This window comes from Vicugna pacos, chromosome X, assembly GCF_048564905.1.
Source record: "Vicugna pacos chromosome X, VicPac4, whole genome shotgun sequence".
In the NCBI taxonomy this organism is placed as follows: domain Eukaryota; kingdom Metazoa; phylum Chordata; class Mammalia; order Artiodactyla; family Camelidae; genus Vicugna; species Vicugna pacos.
The window spans coordinates 38,461,211-38,476,714 of NC_133023.1; the positions used below are offsets into that span (position 1 = coordinate 38,461,211).

Below are 15,504 nucleotides of genomic sequence, written 5' to 3' on the forward strand. Positions count from 1 at the left end.
CATGGGATATCTTTCTGTTTCTTTATGTGATCTTCAGTTTCCTTCAGCAGTGTTTTATAGTTTTCAGAGTATAGGTCTTTCAACAACTTGGTTGTTTATTCCTAATTATTTTATTCCTTTTGATGTGATTTTAAGCAGGATTTTTTTTTTACTTTATCTTTCTGATAGTTCATTATTAGTGTATAGAAAAGCAGCCGATTTCTGTATATTAATCTTGTATCCTGCAACTTTGCTGAATTTTTTTTTATTCTAGTAGTGTTTGGGTGGAGAGTTTAGGGTTTTCTATGTAAAGTATCATGTCATCTGCAAACAGTGACCATTTTACCTCTTCCCTTCCAGTTTGGATGCTTTTTTCTTGTGTGGTTGCTGTGGCTAGGACTTCCAGTACTATGTTAAATAGAAGTGGCAAGAGTAGGCATCCTTGTCTTGTTCCTGAATTAGAGAAAAGGCTTTCAACTTTCACTGTTGAATATAATGTTGGCTATGGGTTTGTCATAAATGGTCTTCATTGTTGAGATATATTCCCTCTGTACCAACTTTGATAAGAGTGTTTATCATGAATGGATGTTGAATTTTGTCAAATGCTTTTTTTTACATTTATAGAGATGTTCATGTGGTTTTTATCCTTTTGTTAACATGGTGTGTCACACTGATTGATTTGCAGATACTGAGCCATTCTTGTGTTTCTGGAATAAATCCAACTTGATCATGATGTATGTTCCTTTTTATATATGGTTGGATTTGGCTTGCAAATATTTTGTTAAGGACTTTTGCATCTCTATTCATCAAAGATACTGGCATCTAGTTTTCCTTTTTGGTCATATCTTTGATTTTGGTATCAGGGTAATGGTGACCTCGTAGAACGAATTTGGGGGTGTTCCATCCTCTTTAGATGTTTGGAACAGTTTGAGAAGGATAGGTATTAGTTCTTCTTTGTATGTTTGATAGATTTCCCTTGTGAAACTGTCTGGTCCTGGACTTTGTTTGATGGGAGCTTTTTCATTATAAATTCAATTTTACTACTAGTCTGTTCAAATTGTTTCTTCTTGATTCAGTCTTGGCATTGCTAGAAATTTGTCCAGTCCTTCTCAGTTGTGTCCAGTTTGTTGGCCTATAATTGTTCATAGTATTATCTTACAAGGGTTTTGGGGGGGTTTTTTGTATGTTGGTTGTAATTTCTCCTCTTTCCTTTATTATTTTGTTTATTTGGGTCCTCTCTCTTTTCTTCTGAGTCTGGCCAGAGGTTTGTCAATTTTGTTTACTCTTCCAAAAACAAAACAGCACTTGGTTTTATTGATTTTTTAATTGCTTTTTTAATCTCTATTTATTTCCTCTCTGATCTTTATTATTTCTTTCCTTCTGCTGACTTTAGGTTTTTTCATTCTTCTTTTGCTAATTCTTTTAGGTGGTAGGTTAGGTTGTTTATCTGAGATTTTTCCTGTTTTTTCAAAAAGGCCTTTATTGCTATGAACTCCCTCTTAGGACTGATTTTGCTGTGTCCCATAGATTTTTTGTGGTTGTGTTTTCATTGTCGTTTGTCTCAAGGTATTTTTTAATTTCCTCTCTGATTTCATCATTGACACATTGGTTTTTTAGTAGCATGTTGTTTAGTCTCCATGTGTTTGTTCTCTTCTCATTTTTCTTTCTGTAGTTGATTTCTAGTTTATACCATTGTGGTTGGAAAAAAATGCTTGGTATAATTTCTGTCCTCTTAAATCTGTTAAGACTTGTGGCTCAGCATGTGATCCGTCCTAGAGAACGTTCAGTGTGCACTTGGAAAGAATGTGAATTCTGCTGGTTTTGGATATAGTACCCTGTAGATACCAATTAAGTCCAACTCGTCTGTTGTGTCATTTAAGACCATTGTTGCCTATTGATTTTCTGTCTGGATGATCCCCAGGCTGAGTCCAATTATGTCAGTGAGGTTAAAGCCCCTACTATCATTGTATTATTGTCAGTTTCTCCCTTTCTGTCAGTATTTGCTGTATGTATTTAGATGTTCCTGTATTAGGTACATATATATTAATAAGTATAATAGCCTCCTTTGTATTGCTCCCTTCAGCATTATAGAATGCCTTTCTTTGTCTTTTGTTATAGCCATTGTTTTAAAGTCTATTTTGTCTGGTTATGCGTATCACTACCCTCACTTTCTTATATTTCTGTTTGCATGAAAACATACACCATTATTTAAATCAGTTGTTAAAATGAATCTTTCTTTTTGATCTCAGGACTTCCTTTGACAAGTGCACTAGAAAACTCATTGTTTTACCCACCGCCACGAATTACCTTAAAGTTAAAAATGCCCAGATCAGCCCCGGAAGACTGCAGAAACAGCTCCTCAGAGCCTGATCACGGACCCCTCTCTCCTGACGGCAACTCCCCTGTTCGCAATATGAGGAGCATGCAGGTGGCTCAGGAATCACTAGAAATGAGAATGAAACCATATCCAAGGCACCCCCTAGAGAGCAAGAATAACTGTTTTCTGGCCAGTCTTGGCCATTCTAGAAGTGAAGCAAAGGATCCCAGTCCTGCTTGGAGAACTCCATCTCCGGAGTTCTGTCACGGGCAGTCGCTGGGAAAGCCTCTGGTCCTTCAGGCTGCCCTGCATGGACAGTCTTCCATTGGGAATGGGAAAAGTCAGCCTAACTCCAAGTTTGCCAAATCCAATGGCCTGGAGGGCAGCTGGTCTGGGGATGTCACCCAAAAAGACAGTTCAAGTGAGATGTTCTGTGACCAGGAGTCGATGCTCAGCTCCCACTTGAGTAGTCAGAGCAGCTTTAGAAAATCTACCATGGAACACTTCAGCAGGTCCTTTAAAGAGGCCACCAACAGGTGGGCGAGGACCACAGAGGACCTCCAGTGCTGTGTGAAGCCAACCAAGAATATTAACCCCAAGGAGCAGCTCTGGGGTAGGCAGCTTGCCAGGCGGTCTGCAGGGAGCGCTCCATATCAGGAAAACGATGGCTATTGCCCAGATTTGGAGCTGAGTGATTCAGAAGCAGAAAGTGATGGGAATAAAGAGAAAGTCAGGGTAAAGAGAGAGAGCTCAGACAGGGAAAATCCTCCCCATGACTCCAGACGGGATTGCCATGGTAAAAGCAAGACATACCCGCTTTCGCACAGTTCAATGCATAGGTGATCAGAAACTTCCAAGAAAAGCTCCATCTTTGCCTTTGCCTCATATATTGGGGAAACCCATACACCAAAAGGATTCTAGTATATGTTAGAAGGAATTGTAGTGAGAAGGATGAAATTTTTCCACAGTAAATTGGCTTACAGTTTTTGAACCGGTTTCAAGTCTAGTTTTCAAAGCACACTCATAGAAATTGCATATTATCCAAAACAGTTCTTTTTTAGCCAGAGGCTAGTGAAAACAGCTGGGCCGAAGAGTATTTCCTTAGTAAATACTTTGGAGCAGCTTTCCAGTTACCTTAACACATTGATACACATACGTATGAAGAGTCCTTGCATTGTTAATAGATTTGCAAGAGAGCATGATTATCAGACACTAAAAACTACTTACGTTTTGAAGCTGCAGCATGTGACTCCCAGAGCTCATGTCTGTAGGAAGTTTCTGACTCCACTGGTTCCTGGACCTCTTTAGGGAGAGACCAGGGACCAACATCTCAGATATTGTCAAACTCACTACCCTCTTCCTGTGCTCTGCACAAGGTTGAGTTCCTTTCACAGTATCTTAACTTACCAAGTCAATACTCCTAATGCTTCTAAATGTCCAGTGCCTGTTCCTAGACCTGCTTGTTGGGGACGCACTTGTAACTATTTCACCCAGCTAACAAGCATAAAAGGCTAACTTGTGGATAGTGTTTACAAAAGTACTACTTCCAAGGAAAATGCTCTGATTCTCTCAGCTTAGGCATTTGCGAAGGATCCCAGAGCCTTTCCCAAAGTGAGAACATTTCTGGGGGATTTCTATCAGGTCAGGGTTTTTGTGTTATTGTTTTCAAATAAGTTTGACTTAAATAAGTTTGGCTGACAGTTTTTGTATACCTGCTTTAATGTTTATAAAATTTTTATTGAGGTATAATTAAAATATAGTAAAATGCACAGAGGTTAAGTATTCTTACCTGCTTTAATTTTGAAACAGATTTTTATTGTCAAACAGAATTTGAAAGCATGTGTTTAACACATGGATATAATTTAGCTTTGTACCAACTTTGAATCCAATTTCCCAAACAAAAAGGCTGGAGCCGTTTTTCAGAAGTTGCTCATACCCTGTTCCCAAACTATCAGCCTTGATTAACTTCTGGGAGGAAGAGAATAATTACATTCGTGGGGGATAAAACATATCTGCTTCCCATTTAAAGAAGAGGAAAGTTACAGTTTTTGAAATGTGAAGCTGACTACAATTCTCTGCTCTCTTTTCTTCTTAGCCTTAAATTAATATTCTCTTTCTTCTAGTTTGGGAACACGTAGTGAGAATTTTCATACAAAAGAGGCCATTTTAGACTTTGGAAGTTGCTTACTGCTGAAACAGCCCAGCTGTGGCAAAGGCAGGGGCCCCTCTTCCCTCCGTCAATATGGGAAACTCAGCAGCTTTTCTCTCACCTGCTTTTGTTCTCGTAAAGCCTTGTTAATGGGCTCCTTTGCTTTTGTTTTTACCTCCTTTTCTGGAAACACCTGTATTTTTCCTCTTCTTTGGCTACACCTTCAAAATGTTTCTTTTGTGCCTGTGTATGTGTGTGAAAATGCCATAGCATGTGTGGTAGGTGTCCTGTACGTTGTTTGAATGGAAACAAAGCTATGAATTATCCAAATGAGGAAGAGAATTTCTTCTGTTTATGCACTGGGTTTCTGTGCTTTTTTTTGCATTCTCCTGGGGTAGATATTAATTTGACACCTTCACAGTAATAAAGTTGTAACGGAGCTGTGTTATAAACTCCTTCTGTTAGAGGCCAGTGCAGCAGCCTTTCATGCCTTTCAATTCTGAGTGAGTGGGAAGAAAAGCAAACATTGAAAAAGTGCTTCAGCCAAATTCCATATGTAATGCCATTGGGAGAGTATTGACTAAAATAATTTCAGTCAGGGAAATATAGTTGTAATATTTTTACAGGATTTTCCTAAGTAAATGAAGGAGCCTTCAGTTGTATAAATTTCACTTGCCCCAAAATGTATTTGCTACATTTTGCTGTTGTTTGAAGTATTACCTCTTAACCTTCTTTGTTAATTTTTTTTTCATTTTGTCTTATATAGTCCAGTTTTCCAAGATAAACTCAGTCTTTTTTCAAATGTCACCTTTTTACCGATACTTTTTCATTAAATTATGAAAACTGCTAACTACTGTCAGTGTGGTAATTTTTTATTTTGGCATATGGCTTTTTAAAAATCTTAGATATGTTCTTTTTATATTTAAAAAAATCTTATTCATTAAAGAAAATAGAGGGTAAAGGTAAAGGAAGGAGGAATTGAATGTTTAAAAGCACAAATTCACAATTCATGTCAATACCAGGTACCAAAGAGAACTCTGGAGAATTGGATTCTACCCAGAAATCTTGATTTCATCTGGCTAATAAGACAAAACCTTAGAATCAGCATAAAAAACCTCAGGGAAATGGATCCTATCTAAAGCCAAAGTTCAGAAGGCTTAGAGCAGGCCTCACTTAAAATGTACATTCTTTACAATAATTATTCTATTTGGAGTCATGTGAGTATGTTAACGTTACAGGGGTTATGTAGTGTCATTGGGATTTGAGAGCATTAAAAACATTTTCGTTATATTTGAGAAACTTGCTAAAGGTCATTGGGTAAATCAATGGTGAAGATAGCTAAAAGATAAGGTTGTCCCTCCCCCCCTTCTTCCCTTCCCCTGCCTCCTCTCCCCCCTGCATTCCCCTCCCTCCTCTCTCTCCTTCCTAGATAACTGTTTTGATTCAGTGAACTGTTAGGTGAAGTGTTGGAGAACTAAAACTACAAACACACCCTGTTACAACCACCAAAAGCTTGGGGTTTATGCTAATGTCCATAATCCGAATAAGAGATGAACCTTTGTTTCTGTGTTGAGGAAAGTTTTAAATTCATAGAATAAACTAGAGGATGCACAGTCCTGGGACTTTTTTCCTCCAGGACTTCACAGTCCTCAGCATACTTGCTGACTCTTAAGAATGGAGGAAAAGTACATGATAGGATTAAAACCTTATTTACCACTGAATAACTTTCATGTGATATTTTCCAAAAACTGTATCTAATATATAACAAATGTTTATTAGATTTTTACAACCTTAATTCAGCTATTCTCAAGTTTTATGGAAAGCAGCAATTGTGCATTGATTTTTAAAAAAAAATAACGTTTAGTTAATAAATAAAGGCCTACCCTGAGGCCATCACTCCTACACAGGGAGCTCTTTACTACTCAGCTCATCACTGTTGAAGGAGGCTTCTGTGAATTCAGTTAATTTTACTTCATGGATTGGAACAAATTGTATGACCTGAAGCCTTGAGGATAGTTTGTCCGTGAAATGAGCTGGGATGGAGGTGAGGCCAAGCCCCAGCCCAGTGCCCCCTGCCTTGTCCAGAAACTGATGAGTTCTTTGACGTGATGCTCCTTAAATACATTAGTCATCTTGATAAAACTCTCAGAGCATCCGTCATTTCTCATCATGTTAAGGTGGGTTTGGATATGAGAATTCCAGCCTTAAAGCCCCAAGCTTTACATTTCCCTCTCCTTACCTGACTACTCTTAACACCCCACCTTCTCCATTTTATTTATTTTAACTGAATGTCTGGTTATAAACAAGCTGGAAAGATGGAATTGGGCTGATTAAGCTGTACTCATTACAGCAAGTTATCTGAATTTGGAAGTGATTTGCAGAACCGCCTTTTGGTCAACATTGCTTTCTAAAGTATTGCCATGATGTAATGAAAGCTGGTTCCATGAATCACACATAAAAATGGGTCTCATTATTTTATAGTCATTTTTCACATGGTGAAAAAACTTCCTGCTAAGAATTGCTTACATTTTGAAATTTCTAATCTCATTGAATTAATCGCCTCGGCCTCAAAAAAGAAAGACCCTTAAAGTTGGGCAGTTAGTTACCATTTTAGATCTTTCAGCTACTTAGGGGGGAAAAGTTACACACTTGAGCCTGCTTCAGATAATCCTGGCGTGTGCACCAGGGTTCTGGTAACAGACTTCTTTTCATCCTAACTTTTTCTCTTCTACCTTCCCAGACAGGATCTCTGGTTAATTCTGCCCTGCTCCCTCCTCCAGCTCTGCAGAAAGGTGGCCATAGGGGTGAATCCAATGCTGGTGTTCACGAGGCTATTGTTGGCTATTACGCAGTACCGTGGCCGCTCATTGGTCTTTTCAGTCAGATTTTCCCACAGGGATAACCATGAACAAGATCAAACGGGGCATTCTGCATCTTTGGGGCAGAATTTGTGCCAGTGTCCTTGTCCCCTAGTCCTCAAAGATGGACTGAGAACTACATTGGAAAAGACCAGGCTAAAGGTCAGTTTCAAGACAGCTACTTAGGTCTCTTAGGGAAGCCAGCGAAGACCAAAACCTTTGGTAGGACAGGCCAGGAAACTTGTTCAGGACCAGTCAAGCCTTCAAATCAGTAAGAATGGCAATACGTATTGAGCCCTTGTTCTGCATCAGGCCCTTTGTTAAATAAGCCTTTTATGTGAACTACTTTATACTCACATCTCATGACAATCATACGAAGATACTGTTCCATTGGACACATGTGAAAACTGAGGCCGAGTGGTTAAGACGGTTATTCAAGGCTCCACAGCTACTATCCAGCAGGATTAGGACTAGAACCTGTGCGGTTGCCTCTACAGCTCATACTCTTGGTCACTTTGCCTGATGCCCCAAGGCCCTTCTCTAAGTGTTTCTACTCAGCTTCTCCCTGAAGAGAGCCACCTGAGTTAGGGTTTAATCATATGAGTTCTGTACCACTTGCCATCCTGGACAGATGACTGGGCCAGAAGTAGTCATCTGATAGGAAGGCAAGCAGTTTGGAGGCTCACATCCAAAGAGCAAGATAATCTTCACAAATCTGAACTGGATGAGCCTCACAGTGGACCTAGGACCCGGTGAACTTTGCCTTCTCCATAGCTAGTCTAACCTGTAACTGAGTGTAGTTGGCTGAATAACCGAGTTCCCCGCTCCAAAGATGTCCCCACTCTAATCGTTGGAACCTATGAATACGTTAATAATATTCATAATATGTTACCTTGCATGACAAAAGGGACTTTGCAGACGTGACTAAGTTTAAGGACCTGAGATGGAGAGGGTAGCCTTGGGTATCCAGGTGAGCCCAATCAAGATAATCACAACGGTGCTTAAAAGAGGGAGGCAGGGGGATCAGCATCAGTAGTAGGAGACGTGATAATGGAAGCAAGAGGTTGGAGTGATGCTAAGAAGGGCCATGAGCCAAGGAGTGCAGATGACCTCTAGAAACTGAAGAAGGCAAAGAAATTAATTCTCCCCTAAAGTCTCCAGAAGGAACCCAGCCCTGCCTACACCATGGCTGTAGACTTCTGACTTCCAAAACTATAGGAGAATAAATTTGTATTGTTTTAAGCCACTAAATTTGTGGTAATTTGTTACAGCAGAAATAGGAAACTAATACACTAGGCATCAAGCCAGTGTTCCTTATCCTTTTGGTGGAGCATTCCTCCTTCCCAAAGGGAGCACCTGGGCTGTGTCTGACCACTCTCGGCTGGTCCTATGCTTTCTGTCTTAGTTGAAATACTTTCTGGAAATAGAAAATAAATACTTTTTCAATCAATAAAAATCCTTCCCTGCAGAAATTCGTTTTCTATTTCCTGCCTCCCACACTTTTTCCAAGCTAGCCTTTGGTACTTCTCAGGTAGCCATAGATAATGCTCCATGGGTCTGCTTGGTCCACTGTGGCTGGACCTAGCACCGCCTAAGGAATTTCCATAGGTTTGGATGTCCCTGTTGCCTGAAAAACTGTCCTGTGGACGTGGAAATAATTCACTGAATGTTACTGGTTCGGGGAGGTGGGGGGGTGTGATAGAAGACAGGTGGGGCTCATTATGAGAAATAATGCTCTAATTATCAGAGCCTTCTACAAGGAAGTGGGTAGCTTGCAGAATTAGAGAATTCTTAAAAATCCCAGGTACTTGAGCAGAGCTTGGAGATTAAAGAATACAACTCTATGCTGCCTATAAGAAACACACTTTTAAATATATAGGCACAAATAAGTTAAAAGTAAGAGGATGGGGAAAAAATACCATACTAACACTAACCTAAAGAAAGCTGAATGGCTAGTATCACACGAGGGCAAGTTCATCAGGAGGACATAAAAGTCCCAAATGTTTATGCACCTAATAACATAACTTCAAAATACATTAAGGAAAAACTGGTAGAACTGCAAGAAGAAATGGACAATCCTGCGATTATAGTTTATATATATATAGTTAATAGAACAAGTACACAGAAAATCAGGAAGGATATAGAAGATCTGAACAAAACTCAACCACCTAGATTTAATTGGCATTTACCACTCCACGCAGCAGCAGAATACATCTTTTTCAAATGCAAATAGAACATTTGTCAAGATAGACCATATCCTGGGCCATTAAACAAGTCTTAATACATTTAAAAGGATTCAAAAAGTATGTTCTCTGGCCACAGTGGAATGAACTTAGAAATCAACAACAGAAACATCTCTGGAAAATCCAACTATTGGAAACTAAACACACTTCTAAATAACACATGATCCAAGAGGAACTCAAAAAGGAAATTAGAAAATATTTTGAACTGAATGAAAAAGAAAACCTATTATTTGTGAGATGCTGCTAAAGCAGTGCCTCAGGGAAATTCTATAGGACCAGATGCCTTTATTAGAAAAGAAGGGTTTTAAATCAGTGACCTCACCTTCCACCTTAAGAAATTCTAAAAAGAAAAAGGAAATGAAATCCAAAGTGAAGGAAAGGAAATAATAAAGATCAGGGCTGAAATCAGTGAAAGAGAAAAACAACAGGAAAAAATCATTGAAACCAAAAGCTGGGTATTTGAGAAGATAAAAGCAATAAACCTCTAGTGAAACAGATCAGAAGAAGAGAAAAAGGCAAGGTACCAATATTAGAAATGAGACAATGATACTGCTACAGATTCTACAGATTTTAAAAGGAATATTATGAACAACCTTCTGCCAATAAATTCAACAACAAAGGCAAAATGGATGCATTCTCTAAAAGACACAAACTACTAAAGCACGCTCAAGAAGAAATAGATAACTTGAAAAGCTCTTTATTATTAAATACATTGAGTTTACATTAAAAACTTTCTTCTGAGGAAAATTGCAGGCCCAAATGACTCCGCTGGTAAATTCTAACAATTAAGGAACAAATATCAATTCTACACAACTCTTCCCAAAAATTGAACAATAGAAAATAGTTCTCAAACTCATTCTATGAGTCCAGCATTAACCTAATACCAAAACCAGACAAAGACGTAAGAAAACTACAGATTGATAGCCTTCATTAAAGTAGATGCAAAAGCTCTTAAAACTTTAGCCAACTGAATTCCAACAATGTATCAAAAGGATAATACATCATGACTACCTTAGCCCACTTGGGCTACTATAACAAAAAACTATAGACTGGGTGACTTAAACAGCAGGAATTTATTTCTCACAGTCTGGAAGCTGGAAAGCTGAAGATCAAGTTGCCCTCAGATTCCACTTCTGATGAGGGCCCACTTCCTAGCTTGTAGACAACTACCTTCTCACTGTGTGGTCCCATGGCGTTTCCTTGATGCATACTCATGGGAAGGGGGAGAGGGTGAAGGGAGATCTCTTCCTCATATAAGGGAACTAATTCCATCATGAGGTTCCAACCCTCATGGCCTAATCTAAACCTAATTATCTCCCAAAGGCCTCACCTCCAAATACCAAAACATTGTGGCCTAGGGCTTAGCATCATATGAATCTGGGGCCCACAAACCTTTCAGTCCATAGCGACAATCAAGTGAAATTTACCCCGGAAATGCAAGATTGTTTTAACATTTAATCAATAATCAGTATCATTCGTCATATCTCAAAGGTATATGAAAAGCATGTGACAAACTCCAGTATTCATTCCTGATAATAATGCTTAGCAAACTAAGACTAGAGGGGAACTTCCTGAACCTGATAAAGGACGTTGATGACAAACCGACAATTAACATCATGTTTAATGGTGAAAGATTTAGTGTTTCTCCTCTAAGATCAGGAATAAGACAGGAATGTCTGGACTCCCTACTTCTCTTCAGCACTATACTGGAATTTCTAGTTAGTGCAATAAGACAAGAAAAAGAAATGAAAGGCATCCTGATTAGAAAGGAAGAAGTGTTACTTTTTTTTTATTCTCAGATGGCATGATTATCTATGTAGAAAATCAAACGGAACTGACAAAAAAGCTACCAGAACCAATTAAGAAGTGACTCTGGCAAGGCTGCAGGATAAAAGGTCAACTTACAAAAATCTATTATATTTATATACTAACAAGGAACAATCAGAAGTTGAAATTTTAAAAATAATACCATTTATGGTAGCACCAAAAATGGGAAATTCTCTTTTTTTAATGTGGAAATAATTCCATTTTATTTTTTTAAATTCGGAAGTGGTTTCAAAAATCATTTGTAAGTATGTTTATTCCCCCAGGCATCACATTTGATCACAGTTTTTACATTAATAATAACAATTGTTTTGTTTTGTTTTGTTTTGTTTTGTTTTATTGTTTAAAATGTGAAATCTATACATCTGACAAAAGATGTGAAAGACCTGGATTTTGACATCTATGAAACATCACAGAGAGAAATAGCAGAAGACAAATAAATGGAGAGATACCCCATGTTCGTGGATGAGAAGACTTAATATAATGAAGATTTCAATTATCCCCAAATTGGTCTATAGATTCAACACAATTCCAATCAAAATCACACCCGGGTTTTTTTTGGGGGGGTGGCTTCAGGTGAATGGATAAACTGATTTTAAAATTCACACGAAAGTGCAAAGGACCTATGATAAGCAGAACGACTACAAAAGGAATGAACTTAGACACTACCTTATTTCAAGACTACAGTAAAGCTTATAAAGCTACAGTAATCAAAACAATGTATTGGTGTAAAGATACATAGCTCAGTGGAACTGAATGAATTCAGAAGGAGACTCATATACGTATGGGCAACTGATTTTCAACAAAGGTGCACGGCAATTTACGTGAAAAGACGAGTGTCTTCAGTAATCCCCAAAAAGTGTGCTGAACCAACTGGATATCCATATGTAAAAAATAAAACAACTTCTATCAATATCTCATGCCATATATAAAATTAATTTTAAAATGGATCAAAGACCTAAATCTAAAGCCTAAAACTAGAAAGCTTCTAGACAAAAACAAAAAAGAAAGCCTTTAGGACCTTAGTTAGGCAAAGATTTCTTAGACATGATACCAAAAGCACTTTCTTAAAAGAACATACTGACGTATTGGACTTCATCAAAATTAAAACTACTCTTTGAAAGACACTGTTGCAAGGATGAAAAAAGTCACAGACTGGGAGAAAAGATTTACAAATCATTTATCTGATGAAGGACTGGTACCCAGAATGTGTCAAGAATCCTCACAACTTAATAACAAGAAAATAACCTAATTTAAAAATGAGCAAAGACTCTCCACAGGCACTTTGGTGAAGACAATGAATGGGCAAATGCTCACATGAAAGGATGCTCAGCCCCATTAATCATTAGGGAAGTGCAAATTAAAATCACAGTGAGATACCACTACACACCTATTAGAATGGCTAAAACCTAGAAGACTCACCATACCATGTGAACTGGAACACTCATACGTGGGTGGTTGGAGTGTAAAATGACGCAGCCACTTTGGACAACAATTTGGAAGCTTTTTACAAAGTTAAACATACACCTACTGTGAGATCCAGTCATTCTACTCCCAATATTTACTTGAGAGACATGAAAGCAAATGTTCATATAAAGATTGGCACACAAATGTTCGCAGTAGCTTTGTTTGTGATCGCCGAACCTGGAAACAGCTCAAGTGTCCATCAACGCTTGAATGGATAAACAAGTTGTGGTGTTTACACACAGCGAAATACCTCTCAGTAATAAAATGGAATGAACTACACACAGCAAGATAGATGAATCTCAGAATCATTATGCTGAAAAAAAGGAACCAGACAAAACAGAATACGTAGTGTATAATTCCATGTGGAGAAAAATCTAGAAAATGAAAACGAATCTAGAGTAACAGTGGATCAGTTGTTGCCTGGGAGTTAGAAGCACGGAGGGGCAGGACGGAGAGATAATAAAAGGGGGAAGAGGAAACTTTTGGGAGTGGTGGGTATATTCATTATCTTGATGATGGTGATGGTTTCAGGCATGTGTGTGTGTGTCAAAACGAACCTAATTATACTCTTTATATATGTCAGTTTATTGTATGTCTCTTACACATCAATAAAGCTATTAAAACAAACCTTTAAAAGACTGCTTTCAATTATGTTTCTGTGTCCCCTAAGAACTTCGTTTCATTGGCCTGGAGTCAGAAGGTTTTATTCAGCTTCTGATGGGTAACAGTTGGCCTTCAGCCAGGCTCTGGAGACAAAAGATTGCACAAGCACCATCCTTACTGCCCATGGACGTTCCCATAGGATTTCTTCTGAATCTGCAAATACAGCTCTTCTCAACACCTGCTTCCTTCATCCTTTCCTACTATCATGTTCTCTACCTGGCATAATTTCTCTAGGGTCTATTTGAAATGAACATGGCAGAGGGAAGAACCCTCACGAAGAGACTTTTTGTCTAAAAGAGAAAAAAAAATTAACGTAGGAGACTATGTTAGCTGCATTTCTGTATTTTAAGTATTAGTGAATGGTAGCTTTGAAATTATTTAGATTGGCAAAATTGTCTGCGACCTGAGTTATTGTCTAATCCAGCTGTAATCTCAATATATATCTATTTTTCTCTCTCTATTTCTTGTGTTTGTCAAAAACAGGGTTTCTGTAGCAATACCTTCTTCTTCCTTCTCCTTTAAAAAGCAACAGAATTAGCTTCATATTGGTCTGAAGCTGGGTCCCTCTTAGTTTTTTTTTTTTTTTGTCCCTCTCCCTCTTTTTACCTCCTTAAGAAACTTTTAAAGATTAGCTGATCAAACAACACTCAGTTGTTATATGTGCACTTTTTTTCTAGTCCAGATAAGCTGTCAAAAATGTCTAAAAGAAGAAAAGAAAATTTTGTCAAATAACGTTTCTTTTTGCAGACACTGAAAAGTGTATTTACATAATAGCTATGTTAGTATGAGAAAAGAAGAAAAGATGAAGAGTTTCTGATATGACTGAGAGTCTAAAAATTAGTCTACCATTTAAAAATTAAGTCAGCATGATAGTTTGGTCTGTACAAAACCAGGGTTAAATTATTTAAACTTTCTAAATTTCCTACACTGGTTTTATGAGTTAAGTAAGTTACCATTGTTTCCATAACTTCACAAAAAAAATATACGAATAATGAAATGGAATGATAGTAACAGATGGCTTTTTAAAGATTTTAATTGTATGAAATTCTTAAATTGCTACAAATCACAAAGATTTAACATCTCACCTAAAATTGAAATCTCCAGATCCTAACTTCCAGGCCTTTGATAAATGATTAGGTTAATTAATAGATAATCTTTGAATACCTGGACAGTTTCTAAGTGAGAAACAGATACAAAGCACTGGTCACTGAACCTAATTTTTTGAATTCTTGTCTCCTAGAATGGCACTGTCCTTATTATCCATAAATTCAGGAGAAGCGCAGAGACCTAATGGAATTCTAAAACCAAAATTTTTAAAGCTCTCAGAAACCCCTTGAATGTCTGTGGCCTAAAGCATTGCCCTTGATAGCGGCAAGACCTGGCCCCTCTAGGAGCCACAAGTTATCTCCTTCCGGATTAATAAAGGGTTACCCACCCCCACCATGGATTTAGAAAGTCCTTCCAGCCCCAGACTCTACCCTATTACAGGCTGATATCACTAATAACCACAAGGGACTCATACAATACCTCCAGCTTTATCACCGGTGAGTACGAGCTGCATTTTTCAAAAGACCCACCTGAGCAGCCTCTGCCTGATCTCAAAACCTGAAGGCTTGGTTTCCTGAAAAGGCATCAGAGAAAAACTGCCCTTGAGCCTCAATGGAAAAGACCTTATCAGGTACTGTTAGCAACTGACACGGCCATAAAACGCCAAGCTACTGATCCTGAAGTTCCTGGTTCCCGACTTAAAAGATGTACATCACTTTGTCCTGATGACTACAGGATGGTCATTCCATTGGGACACTTTAAACGGGATTCTTAGGAATCCTCCAGAAACTGCTGACTGCAGAAGTGGACAGGTTCTGCCCCAGGTTAATTTTCTGATTCTTCAGTGGCCTTTTTCCATCCTTTCACCGCCCATCTTGCCTATTTTTGTACTTCACACTCCCCAGGAACCAACTCTTAAGGCTTCTCCACATGTTCTCCCTTATCTTCATCCTGTGA

General features: G+C 38.3%; 1 protein-coding gene across 3 annotated transcripts in view; it reads left to right on the forward strand.

Annotated features, from left to right (window-relative positions):
- JADE3 (jade family PHD finger 3) overlaps window positions 1-13,485 on the forward strand; it is a 130,757-nt gene extending 117,272 nt beyond the window's left edge. For 2 of the 3 annotated variants that reach the window (XM_006213416.4, XM_072956226.1), the window contains exon 11: window positions 2,229-5,295. In XM_006213416.4, the coding sequence (XP_006213478.2) occupies window positions 2,229-3,139 (911 nt within the window). In that variant the 3' untranslated portion in view covers window positions 3,140-5,295. Of the gene's footprint in view, window positions 1-2,228; window positions 5,296-11,745 lie in introns of those variants that run through there. The other variant, XM_072956227.1, reaches the window with a different exon arrangement.
- Window positions 13,486-15,504: the final 2,019 nt, after the last annotated feature.